The sequence below is a fragment of the Nycticebus coucang genome, chromosome 16 (genome assembly GCF_027406575.1).
Source record: "Nycticebus coucang isolate mNycCou1 chromosome 16, mNycCou1.pri, whole genome shotgun sequence".
Lineage (NCBI taxonomy): Eukaryota > Metazoa > Chordata > Mammalia > Primates > Lorisidae > Nycticebus > Nycticebus coucang.
The window spans coordinates 48837841-48859478 of NC_069795.1; the positions used below are offsets into that span (position 1 = coordinate 48837841).

Below are 21638 nucleotides of genomic sequence, written 5' to 3' on the forward strand. Positions count from 1 at the left end.
GTTAGGCGACAGCCACATTTGAAAAAAAAAAAATGATAGCCCTAACTTGTATTTTTTTTTGTATTAATGTCATTCCTAAAGATAAATCTATTTTCCCCTCTTCAGGAAGGGCTTGCCTTAAATTAGTCACCAAATCCCCAAAACAGCCCATGAGGATTGCTTCCTGGTGTCGCCAGATGTTGTTTTTTGCAGACCGTGCTGGCGACTATTCCTCCTAGGCATGACATTGAGCACAACAGGCCTTGTGAGCATAAATAAAATATGCTGCTTAGCAATAACATAGAAGAGAGCTGAGCTCCTATTGAATATCAGGTCTGGTTGAGGAATAATTTCCAGGAAGCAGGAAGACTTTGCAACATCAAAGGAGGGTTCATGTAATTTTTCGTTTAGTATTACCATTATGTGGTATTACCTTGGGTAGGGAAGTTCGAAATGTTCCCAAAGTATATTTGAGTTCCCTGCAGAACCAAAATGGAGAAGATCCCCCAGCAGCGCCCATCCAGAATGCCAGACAACACTGCCCTGAAGCAGCAGGAGTTGCCCGCCCACCGGCTACACTTCTCAGCCAGGACGGTCCTTTCGATATTTTTTGCCACAGGAGTATTCTGCTTTGGCATGGGCATCATCCTCATAGTGTCTGCAAAGAGTGCCCAGGAAATAGAGGTTTGTCCTATCTTACATTTTTAATGTAGCTTCTAAGACGTTTCAGCTTTGGCACTATAAGTAAGAGTGGTCAGTCTGAGATTGCAGCCCCTCAGAAAGGAACCAGACATGACTGAAACATCCCTCTTTCAGCTGGCAAGTGCAGATGGTGGCAGAGCCCAGGCGTAGTGGCTTTATTCATTCCTACTTCCTCATAAGGACAGTCACTCACACTGATCAGCTCAGCCATTTTCAGGTACAAGGGACTGGCAAAGTTAAATGCTTTTAGGCTGGCAGAGGACTGAGCAAATGGTAGAGGCCGGAGAAAAAAAAATAACAGAAGCATGAGAAGGAGAGGCAAGTGGCTGCCAAAGGCCCGTGAATCAGTGACAAGCCGAAGACACAGGTCTTCAGTTTTGCCCACTTTCGCGCATTATGTTTTTCCTCTTGCAAATGAACTCCCTCTGAGCTCTAGGAAAGGGAAAAGCCCAAGTCCTTCTTGCATCTTAAGGATACTGAGCAAACCAAGTTCTGCGCAGAGTGAGAAAAGCTGATGCTAAATGCATACCACTCAGACACAAGCCTTTTGCCCCCTTGATTAAATGCACTGTTAGAGGATGAGAATCCCAGAAGCTGATCTGGAGAGGGGAGACCACAGTTGGTCTAAGGCGTGATTGGCCATGCCCAGGTCCAGTCTAATGAACTAAGTACATTTCCTCCAACTCAGCTCTTAGCAGATCTCTAGACATCCCAGACCACATGCCCTCCACTCTGAAAGTAACCATGGAAACCTTCCCACGTAGTTACTGGCAATATTATGGTGAAGTCCAAGTCTGTCAACATTGATTTAATGTTTATGAACGTCTGAAGGTGCCGAAGCGTTTTGCTGGGCATGCAGATGAGTGAGATGAGTGACAGTTGATTCCTGCATTCACCAAGCTAATGTAGAGTAGATAAAATAGTTGGTGGTAAGAGCAGAGAGCTCGGCAAGGCTAGCTGCTCACCATCCCCAATCTCTTCTTTGCACAGTGGCTAGTACATGATAGGCAAACTCTTATTGGAGGAATGAATTAGGGTAGACTGTGCAGACTTCAAAGGGGAAAACGTCATTTCAGGTGCTACTCTACCTCCCAAGGCACTATTGTCTCCCCATTTATGTTTTCTGCTCCCAGCTCCCAGCACCTTATCTCTCCCCCCCCAAAAAAAGTGCCACTAAATCCCTCTGAGTCCCCCAGTGTGATGTGTAACCCCCCCCGCAGGCCCCACCATGTGGCAGGAACAAAATGGCAGGAGGAAATGAAACTTGCCTTGCAGAAGGGGATAGCAAAGTCATGGGGTTTTAAGGTTGAGTTCATTTCCACAAACAGCTCATCCAACATACTTTTCTTCACCAATCCCTCTCTTTCTGGTTCTTCATCTCTTCCCGTGTCATCCTTGCATCCTCCCAGCCACCCACCTCACGCATTGTGAAAGTATAACCTTCATGGAGAGGTAGCCACGTGGCGTGAGATTACCTCAGGCATGAGAGGGTGGCCTCAGTCCCAGCTATTGGCTAAGGCCACTCTGTAAATGACCATTGACAGAATGCTTCTACAGTTATTTTCTAATACTTTACTTTTATGTGAGACAACTAGAAACCATCCAGAGAGAATAATTTACTTTGCACATGGAAGTGTTTTATATATTGGGTAAGAAGACAAAAATACTCACTCCAGGTCAGTGTGATCAAGCACAGACCTATTAGAAATGAGTTCTTAGTTAGTCTGTCCTCATCTCACTCCACCCTAGGGCACAAGGAAGTGCCCTCTCTTCAGGTCACTTTAAAAATAAATGATAATTCCTGCCTTTCCAAAAATCTGTGAGGCACAGACCATGGTCCTTGGTCCATTTTATAGCTATAGATTTACAAGTCCACTTGAGCAGCAAATGGAGGGTGATGTTATTAAGCAGATAGTACACCAGGGATATGTTTTCCTTATCAAAATTTTTAGAGCTAGAAAGGAACACAGAAATCACCTACTCAAAATTTATTGGAAAACATTTTTTTCTAATTCTACATTGACAAATTAGACTCACAACAAGAATTCCTGATGGAGAGTTTATACTACTATGATGACCTCGCAGATCAATTAATTGCTGATGAACAAAATGTGGGCTCTGGAGGGTCAGTATTTAGTCAGGGTCAGAGACTGGCTGAACTAGAACCCCAGTTTTCTCTGTCACAGTTCAGTCTGCTCTCTCTCCATTAGGGCACAGCCCTGTTCTTTAATCCTTTTTATACATTGAAAGGCAATCTACAAACAGAAAAGGCATAAATATTTTCAAAATAATAGTCCAAGCCTTGGACTAAAGAGTGATTTAACTAAATGTAAGCATCTAACTACAATGACATGTAGCCTTTTCACTAATCTTTAATTTAGTTTTCCCACTTTACCTTTGGGCTTCAGAACCCTCAATGGCTTTGCAAGGATCTGAAATTCCTTCTGTCTTGTCTGTCTTCACTCCCAAGGCATCCTAAATCCCGTTGGCATCTTACCAAGGAGAGTGCTGCTGTCTTGCTTCCCTGTTCCTCAGCACTCCCATAATCTTCCAATTACTTCTCAATGCAATGAACACAAGAAGAAGTGGCCCACGACTTCCAGCATTCATCCTCCCACCCCAGAGGAGCATTCTTGCAGAAAAGGGAGCTACCGGCTTAGGGTCTCCGCAGCTCTCCATAGAACAGAGTGCCTCCCCCAGATCTCACATAAAGCACCCATTTAGAACAAACTACCCTCTTTTAAAAGTGTCCATTATGTCATTTTCCACACAATTTAACTATTATAAAATAATGCGGCAACATTTTAAAACTAGAATTATCCCACTTAACATCAATAAAACATTTTGGAAACACTTCTTTTTCTGTGTTTGGTGATTTTTAGTAACTTCCTCTGGATGCCATGGAGAATCATTCATTAGTATAAATATTTTCCATACAATAGAATGGAAAAACAGTGAAGTCCTTTCCCCATAAAATTGATTAGACTCAGGCCGTAAGCCCAGTTATGCTGAGTCATTGACTGAGACCTTCCTGGTGACACCTCTTTAGGATCAAGGGACAAGGCTTCATCACAAGTTAGGAAAGTATGGGGGAGAATCACTGAACTCTGGGCCTGTGGTACGGTGCAGCCAGGTCCCCAAATAAAGTCTGTAGGAAGGCTCACCCCTCCTGAGCAGGCCCACAAACACCCTGCCTCTTCATGTCCCAGACATCACACTCCCAACCCAGACAGGCTAAAGACTTTGGTGGATTCCGGGCTTGAATTTTATAGTATGTACTCATGTAACACAACTTTTTAATTGATAATTGCTTTTTTCCCCTGCCTGACAGATTAATTACACAAAAATATGTGCAGATTGTGCAAAAATGCGGGAAAATGCCTTTAATTTTGACAAAGAATGCACCTGTTCTATTCCCTTTCGCCTTATCAAGAATATGAAGGTAAGTGAAGTTCGGGAGACTTCAATTGACTTTAGGCTGAGCTGCTCCTATGTAACACTTAGCAGTAAATTCACAATTTCCATTAAACGCTTCCCAAAGCTGAAAATATGATAGATAAAGCAAGGTGAGGGTGGTGAATCCTACAAATTGTTGAGTTCGAATCCCTGCTCTTCCCTTTTGTGGGGTATTATTCTTTTCCTTTGTTTCTTTATTTCAAAGCTGCAAGATTCTTTATGTATGCAACTTTGTAATGTAAATCTTATCATCAGTCAAGCAGGTTTTACTCCAAATGTCAGAACAAGAAAGGACTGTAGAGATCATTGAATTTAACTGCTTAGTTTATAGAGAGAAAATTAATGGGCTGATAGGTTAAGTGATTTGGCCAAGTCACACAGGGAGTCAGTATCAGGGGTCACACACCTGGTGGAACCCTTCCTGGACTCCCTCCAAGTCATTCTACATATGCAGTTGCCTAATCCCTAAGGACACTTCGAGAAATGCCAAACAAAGATTAAGCGAAGTCCCTACTCTTGGGCTGATTAAAGTCTCATGTTAGACAAGTCTTCTGAGAAGCAGATGCCAAGACATGGGTTTCCCCAACAAAATTTGCTCAAAGAAACCTGTGAAGGAAAGAGGAGGGAGCAGGAGGAGGCTGAGAGAGCTGTCAGACCACAGAACAGCGCTGACCCTAGGGAAGAGGGTTGGGGGTGGAAGGGCAGGCGGGGAGAAGCAAGGAGTATTTTGCAGGCCATGGTGATGAGTCTGGTTGGGACCAGATGCGTCCAAGGTGAAAGCAGGGCATTGAGCTAGGGTGCTGGCTGGGGGTGGGCAGGGGAAAGCCCGCCTGTGCCTAGATTCACCCCACTCAGAGTACTAGGCCAGTGTGGGAGGCACGGCCAGGGTACAGGTGCAAAGGGCAGAGAACAGAACAGGACCTTGAAGTACGTTTGAGGAGTTGAAGGAAATACAATTTTTCATTTGATTAAGTCCTGACTACCAGGTAAGACTATGGTGGCCATGAAAAGGCTGCACGTAAAATCTACCTCAGGGAGCATTACTGAGGGATGGTCCAAACTGCTGTGCTGTGAAATCACCCTGGGTTGCACTAAAGCCATGCTTCCCACACCCACCCCAGCCAGTGGCTGGGCACAGCAGGGATGCCGAGATAGGCTCCTTTCCTGGGATAGGGGACTCCTCTGACAGGTGTCTTTGGAGACTTCCTGGCAGCCTTGCTGACACTTCAAGAACGCATTGCGCTCTGAGACCTTCCTTCCTTCTTCCCCACCTTCCCTCTCTCCTTCTACCCTCCTGACCTACCTTCATTTCATCTTTCCTTCCTCCTTCCCTCCTCCGTTCTTGAGGGCTCAGAATGCCTAAATTTTGGAAGAAAAAATCCAAACAATCAAACTCTAATTGCCACCTGTCCTTGTCCTTCAAAAACCTAACAGCAAATGAAGTGTTACCCGCTGCTAACCATTCCTTTCAGGCCAAGGCTTCTCATAAAAACCCAACCAAACCACGTAGGCCAATCACAGGGCCTTCAGCTCACCGGTTACCACACATTACCCACTGGTGGACGTAGGCGATGGATCCACACAATACTGTCTTAAAGGAATCTGCACAGAGTGCCACTGAATTTAAAGAGAAGAAAGGCCATAATGCTAATTGTCCTTCCAGGAGTAATCAAAAAGATGATATCCTGGAGGCCTTGTTAAGCTAGACCTCGGACAAAGAATCATTTAAGAGAGGTTATTCAAACACCTCTGTCCCTAGCGTGGCAAGTGTTCTCTGCTTGTTTATTTTGTCATTTATGTGAACATATAACTCTGGTTAAACAGAATTTTCTTTTTAGCTTCCAAGAAAAGGTATGGTAAATTCCATTCTGCAGACTTCATATTTTCTGCAGTCATGGGTCAAGGATAGAGGTTCCCTCCTTGGGTAAGGCAGTGTCATGGGTCTATCCCTCTTAGCCTGGCCTGTTTGCCTTCACACCAATGCTCTCTGTGGCTTCTGCTACATCCTGCCTCTTTGTCATGGCCCACCATCTTCCTTTTTCAGTGTTCCAGAATAAGTTCAGGAACTTATGCTAGGTGACTAAGCTCGCCAGCCTTCCTTGTTTTCTGTGACTGGCCTCACTTGCCCTGGCTTCTCTGCCCAGCTTATTGTGGATACCAGCTCCCATTTACCACACTCATCCTCTTTAAGGTCCTCAAAGTGCTATCAGTAAAATGTACGGATATGGTTGGTTAAATCTATATGGAAATTTCCATAAGCGCTGTTGGTAAAATCTGTATTAAGTCTGCCTGGAGGATCTCCAGGACCTTTGTATGTCACCAAAAATGTAGGACCCTGAGGTTAGCCTTTCAGAACTGGAGAGCCTCGTGTGGCAACTTACGTGAAAGGCTTCTCTCTCGTGGCAAGAAAGCTGCTTATTGCTAGGGTGAAGATCACCTCTTTCTTTTGGCTTAGTGAACCATTCTATCTTTTTGCCCATAATAGATGGTTCACTATTTCTTGAGCAAATATTATGTGCCAGGTACTGTGTTAGATTCTAGGGATAAAGAAATAAAAATATTTGGAGCCTGACTAGAGCTTCTAGTCCAGTGCCGTGAGAGCATCTTAGGGGTGCCTCGAAAATTTTGATAGATCATTAATTAAATTATTTTTGAAAGAAGTTCAAAGCTCATTAAGTATATTCTATTTTTTACTCTTTTTTATCAACATAATTTAAGTGTGCTGTGGAAGTTTAAGTTCAAGAGTCCCACGAGATAAAAAAGGTTCAAAACACTAGTCTAGTCATACTCTTCATATGCCCAGTATGCACACGCACCTGAATATGCTCAAGGGCCCCAATTTCAAATTATACCTCATAGATTTTCTTTGAAATCATGTGACTTTTGATACCACAATCCCTTGGCAAGGCGTTTTTCCTGTTATTTCTGGGAAATGACAATATTAAAAAAACAAATTTTATGTATTGGAAATAGAAACCCTGGTTATAAAATTTTTTCAAGCAAGAACACAGTAGCACATAATAAAAACATTAGAATTAGGTTAAATAAATAGTTATTTCATATATAGATCAAGATTTCTGAACACATACACACACATAGATTTCCCAACACTGATTTTTTTAAATGATTGTTTATGTTTCTATTTCCCCTAAAGAAACTTCTAGTTCCCATTAATTTCTTTTCTGTACTACTTTTTATTTTTAAATTCTTATCCATGTTTATTAATATTCCAGGTAATTTTCCTTGCTCTCCTCTTATTTCTTGCTTTTCTCCCTTACAGGGTGATGTTTATATGTATTACAAATTGTACGGCTTCTATCAGAACCTGTATCGATATGTTCACTCCAGAAGTAATATCCAAATGGTGGGCAAAAATGTGAAAGTAAGCCTCCTTTAATTTGGTATAATACTCTTTCTCTCTCTCTCTTTTTTTTAAACCAAATGGATGCTTCAGTCTAAGAGAGGGGATAGTTGGGCACAGTGGCTCACGCCTGTAATCCTAGCATTCTGGGAGGCTGAGGTGGCTGAGGTGGCTAGATTCATGAGTTTGAGACCAGCCTGAGCCAGAGTAAGATTTAATCTCAAAAATTAGCTGGGCGTTGGGGCGGCGCTTATGGCTCAGTGGGTAGGGCGCCGGCCCTGTATACCGAAGGTAGTGTGTTCAAACCCGGCCCTAGCCAAACTGCAACAAATACAACAAAAAAATTAGGTGGGCATTGTGGCAGGCACCTATAGTTCCAGCTACTTGGGAGGCTGAGACAAGAGAATCTCTTGAGCCCAAGACTCTCAGGTTGCTGTGAGCCATGATGCCACAGCACTCTACCAAGGGGGTGACAAAGTGAGACTCGATGTCTCAAAATAAATAAATAAAAATAAAAAAGGGATAGATCATGCAACGATTTTGACTTTTGATAAATTCAAAAGCAAATAGTTTTACAAAACAGAAATGCTCATTTGATTCCTGCATAAATTGAAGGAGCTGGGAGTTCAGGGTAACTGTTATGTGAGAAGAAGCACTTTTCCCCTGTAGAGCAGCATGGTCTTGCTCTCTTTATATTCACCATGGTCCTTCCTATATTTGGAATCTTTGGTCCGGCTCACTTTAAGGAAATTGGGTTCTATTTGATTGACTAAAAACATTCGGTTTAATTGAATATCTTTTCAGACCTAGTATTACAAATTTTTACTCTTGGTAAATAATACTCAATGTGCTATCAAGAAAAGCTAGAAGGACACCTTTCATACTGACATTTTGATATGAAAGGGATAACCAAGTAATTTTTAGCAACTAATTTTTTACTATATATTCTAGCAATTGCCCAATAGACTCATGATCTGTGTGCTTTTCTGAATATAGGTTGTATTTCAATAAAAAGAGTTTAAAAATGTATTCCAGGCTGGGCGCAGCAGTTCACACCTGTAATCCTAGCACTTTAGGAGGCTGAGGCAGGAGCATCACTTGAGGCCAGGAGTTCAAAAAAAAGCCTGAGGAAGAGCAAGACTCTGTCTCTACAAAAAAAAAGAAAGAAGGAAGGAAGGAAGGAAGGAAGGAAGGAAGGAAGGAAGGAAGGAAGGAAGGAAGGAAGGAAGGAAGGAAGGAAGGAAGGAAGGAGAAGAAAGGAAGGAAAGAGAGAAAAGGAAAGAAAATTTAGTTGGACATGGTGGAATACACCTATAGTCTCACTTGCTTGGGAGTCTGAGGCAGGAGGATCACTTGAGCCCAGGAGTTTGAGGTTGCAGTGAGCTATGATCATGCCACTGCTGTCTAGCCCAGGCTACAGAGCAAGATCCTGTTCTCCCCGCCCCCAAAACAGTGTATTTCAGTGCAGGCTTAGTATGATATATAGTACAACCAGCAAGGTAATGTTTCTTCTCTACAAAAATGAAAACATTTTTGGTATGCTGTGTATTACTGATGTGGAAAATAACACAGACACTCACACAGACACACATACAGACATGCATGCATGCATGCATACGAATCTCTAAAACACAAAAATTTCCTATTCAAAGTGAACCAGAAGCCAGGGAAAAGCAGGTAGCAGTCTGTAATTTTGGTCTATATCAATAGATCAGCATGGATTGATTTATATTACCAGTGTTCTCACTTTCAGTGTTCTAAGAGAGTTCACAAAAGCACTGCTCATTGCTGTATCATCTCGCACCCAGGCTGTTCAGGACTGTGGTCCATTCAAAATGACCCACAACATGACCCCCATCGTTCCTTGCGGTGCTATTGCCAACAGCATATTCAATGGTAGGTGACTTTTCCTATCTTCCTTTCATAAGTGTGTAACAAGATAAATGTCCAGAAGATAGCCTCTAAAGCTGAGTGGCAGGATTTGGGGTTTTTTTTTTTTAATCTGTAAACATTATCCTGGTTAAGTCAAAGCACTGACTTATGGTGTTTTATTTGCAAATAAGTTCTCCCCTGCCAGAAATCTAAAGGACTAGTCAGGGAACATGAGTTAAATGGAGCTTATGAGTATTTTTCAATAGTTGCCTCAAGCTTGGCAAGAAAAAGAATCGCGTCTTGTGATTCCAGCATCTACAGCATGTAGGCGTGTTGAGAGTCTGCAAAACCCTGATTGGTTTTTCAGCTGTGTCTGCTTCTGCATTTCAAAAGGTGGCAAAACTGCTAGCTTGCATCTTTAACACAATTTTTAATTCCCTTGCAGACACCATAATTCTTTCATACAGCCCTAGTTCGCCAATACACATCCAAGTCCCACTGCTAAAGAGCGGACTTACGTGGTGGACAGATAAGTATGTCAAATTTCAGAATCCGGTCTCCACTAATCTTGCTAATTACTTTAAAGGTAAGATCCACACAGTAGTTCAATATTCTTATCTCTTCATAAAAAAACTTTGTTTTGATGTGTGGGGAGATGTTGATGATTCCTCCTCCTTTAGTTCTTTGTTGGCTCCTTTTTGCTCTAATTTCCCAGCCATGAGCATCTCCATTGCATCTCCTATCAAAAACATAAAATGATTGGTGCCCCAGTTCCTCGCACTTTACCATTAGGAAAAAGACAATGCTTTAAGAAACTCGTTGGCCAGTCACAGTGGCTCACACCTGTAATCCTAGCACTCTGGGAGAACAATGTGGGTGGATTACTTGAGCTGAGGAGTTTGAGACCAGCCTGAGCAAGAGTGAGACCCCATTTCTACAAAAAATAGAAAAACCAGCCAGGCGTAGTGGTGCATGCCTGTAGTCCCAGCTACTCAGGAGGCTGAGGCAAGAGGATTGCTCAAGGCTGAGTGTTTGAGGATGCTCTGAGCTACAACGATGCCACAGCACTCTACCCAGGGTGACAGAGTGAGACTCAAAAAAAAAGGAAAGAAACTTGTTGCTTCAGCTATACTTAGGATGACCATGTAATTTTTCATCCAAACTGGTAAGCCTATGAGAGTAAAAGAGGACATTAGAACAAGTAACTATAAACTTACTTGAAATTTTCATTTATTGATAAATAAGCAGACATCATAATGGTGGACCTATAAAATGATTCTATTAAAAACTATTTCCAAAAATGCAGTCCTTTCAGAAATTAAAGGGCTATGTGTGTGTACATGAAGCTAACTTTTTTTTTTCTTACAAACAAGGTTCTCACTATATTGCCCAGGCTAGTCTGGTTCATAGGTGTGAGCCTGGCAGAAATAATATTTTTTAAAAACTGCTTTACAAAACATTATAAAATAACACAGCATAATAATTTATTCTAGATACATATTGATATAACTTAATCAGTTTCTGGGCTATGTGTGTCCTCATTACATAAACTCTCTATTTTTTCTAATGAATATATTCATTTTGCTGTGGCCTAACTTTTAATTTTTTCATAAAATAGTCTGCAATCTTTTTTAAAGTTGCCTTTTGTGGTTAACCAATTTTAAATTGTTGATACTTTTAATGATTTTTTCTTTGGACCCTAATTTTTTGTTAAGAAAATATTCTATAGGTGCTGAGGTACCTATTACACTCTCAATTTCATTTTTTGTACTGAAATATGCTAATATTTTAATCCAAATATTTTCTTAGTCATTATCTTTTTGACTTCATAAAAATTTTTTTTCTATTTTTGGTGTGCTTGAATGTATCACTAAATTTAGATTATATAAAATCCTAAACCTTCTCAATTATCATTTCATTATAGTACAGAAAATTTTATCCAATTAAAAATAGAAGCACTGGGCAGGTGCGATGGCTCATGCCTGTAATCCTAGCACTTTAGGAGTCCCTGGCAAGAGGTTCACTTGAGCCCAGGAGTTTGAGATTGCAATGAGCTATAATCAAGCCACAGCACTCTAACTGTACAACAAAAGGAGAGGCTATCTCAAAAAAATAAATAAATAAATAAAAAGCCACAACACCGGGCTATTTTTTGTTGTACTTTGGCTGGGGCTGGGTTTGAACCCATCACCCTCAGTAAATGGGGCCGGCACCCTACTCACTAAGCCACAGGTACCATCCAGCATTCCTTTTTTAATTTCATAATTCTTTACTGTGGAATAGCTCAGAATCTAAAAAAAAAGAGTGCTATCAAAAGGATCTTCACTTAAGTCAAGATATTCCAAAATATAATTACAGAATTTAAAAATTAAATCTCACTCACATTTATAACTCCCATTAGATAATGTATTCAATTATTCCCTTGCTCTTATAGGAATAAATTTCAATGTCTTCTTGTTTGCAAGCTCAGTTTTCAATAATTCACATTACTAAATCTTCAAAAACTAAAGTTTGTAGGTATTCCATATTTCAGATTCTTTGTTTAAAGATTTTCAACTATTTTGAATAAAATGCAAACAAACTCAGAGGGCTCAAATAGAAAAAGTTGATGGATTGTAGCTGGGCTAGGTGCATCATGCCTATAATCATAGAACTTTAGGGAGGCCAAGGCAGGTGGATTGCTTGGGGCCAGGAGTTCAAGACCAGCCTGAACAAGCGTGAGACCCTGTCTCTACAAAAAAATAGAAAAATTAGCAGGGCAGCCAAGCATGTTGGTAAGCATCTGTAGTCGCAGCTACTCTGAAGGTTGAGAGAGCCCTTGAGCCCAGGAGTTTGAGATTGCAGTGAGCTATGACGATGCCACTGCACTCTAGCCCAGAGGAAAGAGTGAAACTAAAGGGGAAAAAAATGTTCAGGATTGAACATTTTTCATTGTTGAGCACATTGTTTGATATACAAAGAAGTCCTTTAAAGGCTCAACTCTTTCTGAAATTCTGATTGATAATGTACAGCAAAATACTACCACATTGAAGTATTTGTTTAACATCTATGTCATTATAAAAACTTTACAGTTGAAAATTCAATTATTCTGTGACAATACAAGAATGTTAAATTTGTACAACTATGATTGTTATTTTGATTAACAGAGTCTTATAGCTTGTTTGGATACAATTGTGAATTATGGATGTACCACAACTGCAATTTTAAGTACGCGTTTTCCTCTGTCAATTTTTTTAATTTACTAAGAGAATTATCTTTATTCTGATTGATGCACATAACCAAATTTGCAGTTATATTATCACTGAAAAACCAATTTTAACTTGACTATAGAATTTCATAACTGAATTTACAGTAACATTTATAATATTGTCAGAGATTTCATCTTCAAAGATTGAACTTCTAAAAGCTTTGCTTTGATTCTGTGAAGAATCAAACACCCAAAAATCAAACCATTATTATAATTAACCTACCTGATTTTTCTGTTTGAAGCATCTAAAGACATTCATGCAAAACTGGCCTCATTTAACTGTCTACAAAGATCTTTTTGTGCTAAGGGAGCCAATACAGTAAAAGCTTTTCTTTGGTTACAAAAAAAAAAGAAAAGACTGCAAAAAAAAAAGTGAAACTACAGGAAAACCCATTTGATCTAAATGAAAGGTCAGGCTCACAGAATGATATGTAAATGGGCCTCCTCAAGTAGCTACATGAATTAGAACACTGTCTTTGAATATAATCATTTAAAAATAGCCATAAACTTTCAAAATAGGTTCTGATGTTCTTCAGCCAATTTATATTTTTGTCATTTTCCCATGGTCATTTATATCATTATGGTTCCCATGGTGGTGGATAAATGTCGACCAGCAAGTATCCCATTCATCATCTTTCTTGAGAAACTTCTTCATTTTCCATTAAACATGCACATTCCACTTTCTAGCGCTTCACAGCTAAAATGATTTATTAGCAAATTAAAGCTGATGCCTCAGCAGGACTGCTCGGCATCGATAACCCACACACATATCATGTACATATAACCTAACCTGTAATTTCCCACATTTCTCACTGACCTTATTGATTCGCAGCCTGGCAGCTTCACGCATCTCACAGGCCAAAACAGAACTATTGCCGGACTGGCTGGAATGTTAAGTAGCTGGCAGGGGTCACAGGGATATGTTTTATTATGTTTTGATTGAAAGGGTCTCTGGGTGTCTTTCATAAATAATGACAGGAGGAAGTGAGCCCTCCATCCACTACATGTGGGTATCTCACACACTATGAGCAAAAGTCACGGCTGGACACTAGAAGGATTAAATTATATGCACATTGTTTGGGATAAATACCAAATCAGATGGTATATCAAACAATGTACACTGGTACACTGGGATGTATGGTTACAGTATCTGTAATTGAATTGCTGGTTTTTGAAAGGAACATGGTAATGTTCTTTTGCTTTTTTTTAAATTGAGATAGAGTCTCACTATGTCACCCTCGGTAGAGTGCTGTGGCGTCACAGCTCACAGCAACCTCAAACTCTTGAGCTCAAGCGATTCTCTTGCCTCAGCCTCCCTGGTAGCTGTGACTACAGGCACCCGCCACAACACCTGGCTATTTTTGTTGTTGTTGTTGTTGTTTCGCAGGCCAGGGCCGGGTTCAAACCCACCACATTTGGAGCATGTGGCCAGTGCCCTAACCACTGAGCTATGGGCGCCCCCGTTTTGCTTTTTCTTAATCCATAACCACAGGTACTTGGCTCTCACTCATCTCTTGCTGTACTTTGTTCTTACCTCTATTGTGAGAGTCACCACGCTATATTCTAATTGCCTGTTTGCATACCTGTCATGTACCACTTCAGTCTATAATTCCTTCAGGAAAGAGTTTGGGTTTTATGTAGTTTTGTATCCCCAGTACTAGTGACAATCAAGAAATGCTTATTGTTAAAGGAATGGATGAAGACAAATGATCTGACTGAGCTTGGAAAATAAAGGAAGTGTCTTAGCATGTCTCTTAGACCAGTGGTCCCCAGGCTTTGTGGCATCAGGGACCAGTTTCATGAAAGACAGTCTTTCCATAGACTTCCAAGGGGTAGAGGGGAAGGCAACCTGACAGGAGGAGCTCAGGTGGTGATGCAAGCAACTGGGAGCAGCTATAAATACAGATGAAGCTTCACCTGCTCACCCGGCCACTCATCGCCTGCTGTGCAGCCCAGTTGCTAACTGAGCATGGACCTTAACTGGTCACTGGCCTGGGGACTGAGGACAATAGTCATAGACCATGCTTGGAGACATGGATAAGCTGGGATGAGAATTAATAAGGGAGGGCATGCTTGAACCTCCGCTGGGTGATTCTGATGGCAATGGCTCATGGGTCATGCTACCTCAAGCTCAGGCCAAGGTAAAGAGAAAGTGAAGTCCACAGTGGAGCCAGGGAAAGCAATTTCAATTTTGACCAAAATTCTTCTAGCAACAGTTGTTGCAGTCTTGGGAAGGGGCAAAATCGATGGGCTCCCCAATATTTGCAGAGAAAGATTCTCCAGCAAAGAATTCTTTCCAGAGGAAGTACAAGTATACAAACAGACTTCAGCAGATTTAACCCAACCAAACTTAGTATTTGCTTTTCTAAACACTGTAACTCATGCTTAGAAGAAAGTAGTTTAATCAGTAGTCTTAGTTGAAAAAAAGTGGCTCCCTATTTAGCATTTTGCAATCCTACAAATAGTAGAACCAACTTTATGGACATAAAATGTTTATTACATAATTTACTCTTTTGACCAGCCTTTCATATTTCAATGTGGTTTTTATTATTGACTGTATCTGCCAGATTTGATTGGAATGTTTCACCCTTTCATCAAGCAGTTATTGAACAACTACTTTGTGCCAGGCATTGGACTAAACGCCAGTGCAAAAATAGATAAAATGTCTCCTAGAAAGAGAGAGACAGACCTGCCCCCCATTCTGAGGTGGGAAGTGTGATAATGAGGGTAAACTCAACAGGCTCATCTCCTAGCATCACTTTCCACCCTATAAGTCCAACATTCCTATAGCTTTCAGACTTCGCAGGCATCCTGGCTTTACAACAGCCTTGCAATGCCTTTGCTCTCCACCTCCTCCCACATAAACAATTCCTCCTCCTTGCTTCCAGTTCTGAGTTCTTGTGGTGACCATTTATGCAACCAATGTTCACGCTTATTTTCTTAGACTACACTTCTAAAAGTAGAATTTCTGGGCCAAAGTGTATGCAAAATATTAAAGCTTTCAATGCATTTTCCCAGATTGCCAGAGATGATGATCATCTGTATGTCCACTCTGCACAAGTAGACTCCCTCATCAATGGTTGTCATTCTTTTTTCTTTAAATATTAACCAATGTTTAACTGAAAATGGTATCTTGTTTTAACGTGCTGTCCTTAGATTACCAGTGAAATTTACAGATATACATGTATTCCCCCACGATGTTATCACTGGATACAAACACCATGATTATTTGGTTCTATAGGTTTTGTCAAGGCTTTATGTGTATTTAATTTAGTTGAAGACAGTGTACATGGAATTTGATAGTCTACTCTTTTGTAACCCTGTGAAAATATTATAAGCATTTTCTTAGAATCTTTAAAAGCATATTTTTAATGGTTGCATACTCAGCTCACACACTTATATAAAATCTTATAATTTCTACTTCCTCAAAAATGCAATAGTTCTTTTGTTCACTACATTCAAAGAAAAACTGAAAAAGATAGACAATTTTTCTCTACCATATTGTTTATTTTCTTGCCACAGGAACTGCAAAGCCTCCAAATTGGCCTAAGCCTATCTATGAGTTGGATGAACAGGACTGGGGAAACAACGGCTTCCTCAATGATGATTTCATTGTGTGGATGCGGACAGCTGCCTTTCCCACTTTCAAAAAGCTGTACCGTCGACTCAATCGAACCCAGCAGTTCACAGAAGGCTTGCCTGCTGGTAATTACAGTTTCAACATAACCTATAGTATCCTTTTATGCCAGTTTTCTTCATGGGGAAAGGAAAATCTGGCTACTGGTTGTTGAATTATTTCATTCTACACTTTTCTGTTTTCCAACCAAATCTGCATACAAAAGAAATGTGCAGGGCAAGAAAAAATTCTCCTATATGTTCCCAGGTGTTCCAGCAGGGACTGGCACAGGCCAGATTAACAGGAAAAAATTGTATATAAATTTTATTTACATGTAATGGGAAGCCCTCACAAGGAAAATGAAGACCGAAGGAAGTGACTAAGCCTAAGTGTTTATCTGCCAGGTTGAATAGACAGTAGTGATTGTGGAAAAGTATCTAGGAAGATACTTTAGGCAGCAGGGGTCCTTAAACTGCAGCCTGTGGGCCACATGAGGCGGTGTGATTGTATTTGTTCCCATTTTGTTTTTTTACTTCAAAATAAGATATGTGCAGCGTGCATAGGATTTGTTCATAGTTTTTTTCTTAAACTGTAGTGCGGCCCTCCAACGGTCTGAGGGACAGTGAATTGGCCCCCTGTTTAAAAAGTTTGAGAACCCCTGCAAGTTTAGGGTAAGTTTAACAAGCTTTTATTTGTACAGATTTCTCTCGGCCTTAACCCCCTGTCTCTGGCAATATGAATGTTTCTTTTCTCCTGATACAGGGAGGGCTTCTTTAACAAGGATCTAACTCTATTTTACCTCCTGCTTTCAAGAAGAAAAGGGGAGGTCAGAGTGCCCTTCTTGCACCTGCTGTTTTTCAAGTGCCTTTAGCATAAAATAATCAATACACCAAAGTGGCTCTTTTTTTTGATACAAGAGTCTCACTATGTCGCCCTCAGTAGAGTGCTATGGCATCACAGCTCACAGCAACCTCTAACTCTTGGGCTTAAATGTTTTTCTTGTCTCACCCTCCCAAGTAGCTGGGTCTACAGGTGCCTGCCACAACACCTGGCTGTTTTTGTTGTTGTTGTTGTTGTTGTCATTGTTGTTTGGCAGGCCCAGGCTGGGTTCGAACCCGCCAGCTCCAGAGTATGTGGCTGGCTCCCTAGCTGCTAAGCTACAAGCGCCAAGCCCAAAGTTGCATATTTTGAAGTGGCCTGTTCTGAACTCCTCAGCTTCCTTCTGTTACCAGAAAGCTGTTATATTCTTAAATGTGTACTTTCATTTTAAAGGAATAATAGTTAATAACAGTATCAGGTAAGGAGAGTATGGATCAGTAGGGAATTAATATTTCTGTCCCCCGAGCCTAGGGATCTAAAGCAATAAGGAGAAACATGCCAGATAGGATGGGATGAGATGAAGGACTTTGAAAATAAAGCCAAAGGGGTTTGATAAGCAGTAAGTTTATAATATAAAGATAACTAAAACTGAGAGAGACTGCGGATCTTTTTATTCTAAGCAAAAGTGTCATAGACCTCAGGGACCTCAGGGACCTTGGCTCAAGAGGCAGGTTCGGTTAATCCAACCCACGTGAGGCATGTTATAAACTCTGCATTGAAGATGCTGTGTTCTTCCCTCCCTTGGGTACAAAGCTAGCACATGGGAGATGGTGACTTGATTGTGGACATATGGTCTAAGTTAGGAGACATTTGCTTCAGTATGAGATTCTGAATATTTTTACTTAATTTAAGAACACAAATGTAAGTCTCGATTTATAAACAAAGAGATTTAACCTTAAAATGGTCCCAAACACTACCTTTAAGAAATTAAATATTTACATACAATTTACACTAACTCTGATCTTTAGATTTAATTTTATTTATTTATTTTATTATTATCATTCATCATTATTATTTTTGAGACAGATTCTCATTCTGTCACCCAGGCTGGAGTGCAGTGGTGAGATCACAGCTCACTGTAACTTCCAACTCCTGGGCTCAAGCGATCCTCCTGCCTCAGCCTCATGAGAAGCTGGGACTACACGCCTGGCTAATTTTTTTCATTTTTTGAAAGTGAGGTCTTGTTATGTTACTCAGGCTGGTCTTGAACTCCCGAGGTTCAAGTGCTCCTCCTGCGCTGAGGCCTCCCAAAGTGCTGAGATTACAGATGTGAACCACTGCAAATGACTAGGCTCAATTTTAAAGGGTCTTTCTGATTCTCTCTGAAGCAGAATTCTCTTGAAGGCAGACTCTTTCCAGAGCATACACACAGCTTTGAAACTTCAGCCTGATTAGGCATCCGCACCCCCTGTATCATCTCAGGGCTACCTGCTAGTGGTTGTTTAATGGGGCCCCTAATAGGCCAGACATTCTTAGCACAAAATTGTTCACCTCCTTAGTTTCTTCACCTCTTAGGGAAGTTGAATAAGAAATTCTTGGGGTAAAGGGAACAATCGTATGTGTTCCAGTTCCCTGCTTTTCTTCTTGTCATCCTTGAGTAGGTGTGTGGACACTTCCATTCTGACAGGGGACTGGGGGAGTTCCTTGGTCAGAAAAGTCCCCACTGAAGGGACACCATCTCTGCCTTTCAGCTTTTTGTCTCGTTCTGGTTCTGTCTCCTGGTCAGGAGGAAGTTTGCCTTTAGTGAGTTCATTCAGCAGGGTCTCTAACTAAGGAAAGCCATGAATTTGCCCTTCCCTGGAGCATGATCGGTTACAGATCAAAGGTAAGCCTTTTCAAGAAGAACTTCAGCAAACCTTTTCTCCCTCGGAAAAAAATCTAAGTAGAGACTGAAAGGTACTTGACAATGGTCTCTCAAGTGGGATGTTCTGAGCCCACCAACTCTGTGACCACCTTACCATCAAAGCGGTTGTAGTTGCTGTCAAAGAATAGGGAGAGAACAGCATACAGTAAGTCTGAGGCTGGAGGGGGTGAGGAAGCGAAGCCATGTTCCAAATAAGACAAATAAGGGAGACACTCGATTTTTCTCTCTGAACTTGCTTTCCTTGGATGACTTCATTTATACAGTCCAGTTTTAGTACTGATCATTCTCAAATATATGTTTTCCATGAGTAGAACTTCAATCCTGAGTTTCAGTCCTGTACTTGCACTACTGAGGGTAGTCCTGGGGTATCACCCAGCCAGGCTAATGGCCTGCCTCAGAGGCAAAAACGGCTAAGCCGGGGCTGCAGAAAAAGCCTGCCACTTCTAAGAGGGGAAAAAGATATGCTGTGTGTGAGGAAAAGACCCTCTCAAATGGGAACCGAGGGAGGGAAAAAAACAGTCAGACAGATGGGTTAAGGTGCACCCAAAGACCTGATGACAATGAGGAATTCTGATGCAAAAGAAAAGAGAAAACCAGTTTCCTAATAAGTTTCCTGATGTCTTTAAATAGCATGTTGCCAAGAGATTTGAGGGTTTTTAATAGCTTTGCTGGGAAATGCCTCAATCCTGTGCTGTTGCTATGAGAAGCCTTTGTTTGTTTATTAGTTTGGTTTACAAAAGGCACCAGATGTTTAAAAAACCTCAGGCCACATGCATAATCAAAATGACATCATAAACATGCTAACAATTGCAAACCCACTTCAAACACTTTCTCCTCAGCAGTGGGGGATATTGGCTTTTTCAAAACCCAAATGAGTGTAGCACCTTTAGTTTTCCCACCAAAAATCTTTGCCATCTAATTTGTGTGTGCATTGGTTCTTCACTCCCCTTGCAGAATTTTCCCTGAGGTAGGAATTGAAATATTAGCCTACTAAAAGACTATAGCCTACCTGGGTCTCCTAATTCATACATAAAAACTAGGTTTGCTGTAAGACCTATGTATAGTCTTTCAATTTCCTTGGATTTGCTAATGAGGATGAAATATATTTTACTCATTATTCAGTTGTCTGTAACTCATTCAGATTCATGTCAGAGTTTCTTTAGTTAGATTACAACTATGGAGAGGGACTTCTTTTTATTAATTTATTCCATTAAGTTACAGAGTACTGCTTAGTAAAGATTAGGTTGAATCATATGAAATTAAGTATTCAACTGTTTTTCACCTACAAAAAAAGAGCAATTTCATATGGTTGAATCTAATTAATATATTTAGCATTTGAAACAGTGAAGATGAGAAGTGTTGAGATAGATCCTTAACACATCTTCTTAGACTTCCCAGTAACCAGGTTCAAAGGAGAAAAATCAGTTGTTCTTTGTACCCTGACGTGGAATGGAGGGAGTAGCCTTTTCTTGGGTCTTGCCTACACAGTGACAGGAGCTGTGACATGGTTGGCCACCTTTGCCATGATGGCAATTCACTTCGGGCTGGAAAGAAAGAAAATGTCCATCTTATATAATTCCAATGAAGAAAAGCAGGAAAGAGAAATGGCCGGTAAAGTAACAGGCAAAGGTCTCTCAGAAGGCATGATGTGACTGGAATAGTCCAACAAGCAGACTGGATTGACTGAACCAAATGCAATCCCAGGTGGATATAGAAGGAGAATTTTTAGAGTCAAAAAGAAGAGGGGAAGGGAGGCATGAGTATATGCAGTAAATTGTCTTTGAGCTCTAGAATAGCTCTTCAGTATTTACTTCAAGTCCTTGTGCCAGAAGGCAGGAGAATGCCCCGAGAGCGCCATCAGCAGAGGAGAGCAAGCAAGCCAGGGGTACCCACTTAGGCAATCCTTTTAACCATCTGATCAGGCACAGAGCATGAGTCATCATCAGTTAGGTGACATTATTACAGACTTCCTGACAACAATTGTTAAATTGGGCATCAGGATTTTTGAAAACTGCTTTATTTTATGGAGCCAAAACTATGTTTTCTGTGCTAAGAATAGGCCAAGCAAAGGTTACAGCAGTGTCCTGAGCAACCGAAACACAGCAATACACCAAAAAGGAAGGCTGTAGTCTCCCTAAAGTTATCCATATGGCCAAGAAGAAATCATTAGAAGTGACTGACTCTCAAAGACTCTACTCAGCATTTGAGGGCACAATTCTCGAACTTTATTGGGATGACATATTCTAGAATAGAAATAGCAATGTGGATTTATGATACTTGAATTAAATGTGTTGAAGAAGATTCTCAGGGTCCATCTTAAAAGGTTTTAATGCTTGCCAAAGGCAGCCTACAGGAGACTGGGTAGAGTGCTTGCTACAGCTGCCAGGTCATGAAGCCCCTGGAATTTGTGTACTAAATCCTAATGTTATACTTTAATAAATACTTTTATATTAATTTTTTGAAGTAGGGGAAGCTCTACTCTGTGATGATTCTAGAAGCAGAATTGTCATTGTTAAAGAAATACAATACCAACACATGTTTTTCTCTTCTGGAGCCAATAAAGCATTTCTTTGTTGCAACATTCTGTATTCACTACATATTTAAATACTTTTCCAAAAATAAAATGGTTTTGATACCAACTCTGAAATCTTAAGACTCTCCT

At 40.7% G+C, this 21638-nt stretch overlaps 1 protein-coding gene across 1 annotated transcript; it reads left to right on the top strand.

The window, feature by feature from the left end:
• Nucleotides 1–471: 471 nt before the first annotated feature.
• On the top strand, nt 472–20628 carry LOC128567424 (cell cycle control protein 50C-like). Its single transcript, XM_053564618.1, has 7 exons — nt 472–663; nt 4013–4123; nt 7418–7519; nt 9307–9394; nt 9816–9956; nt 16140–16349; nt 20366–20628. The coding sequence occupies exons 1-7, from the start codon at nt 472–474 to the stop codon at nt 20626–20628; spliced, it is 1107 nt and encodes a 368-aa protein (XP_053420593.1).
• The last annotated feature ends 1010 nt before the right edge of the window (nt 20629–21638 follow it).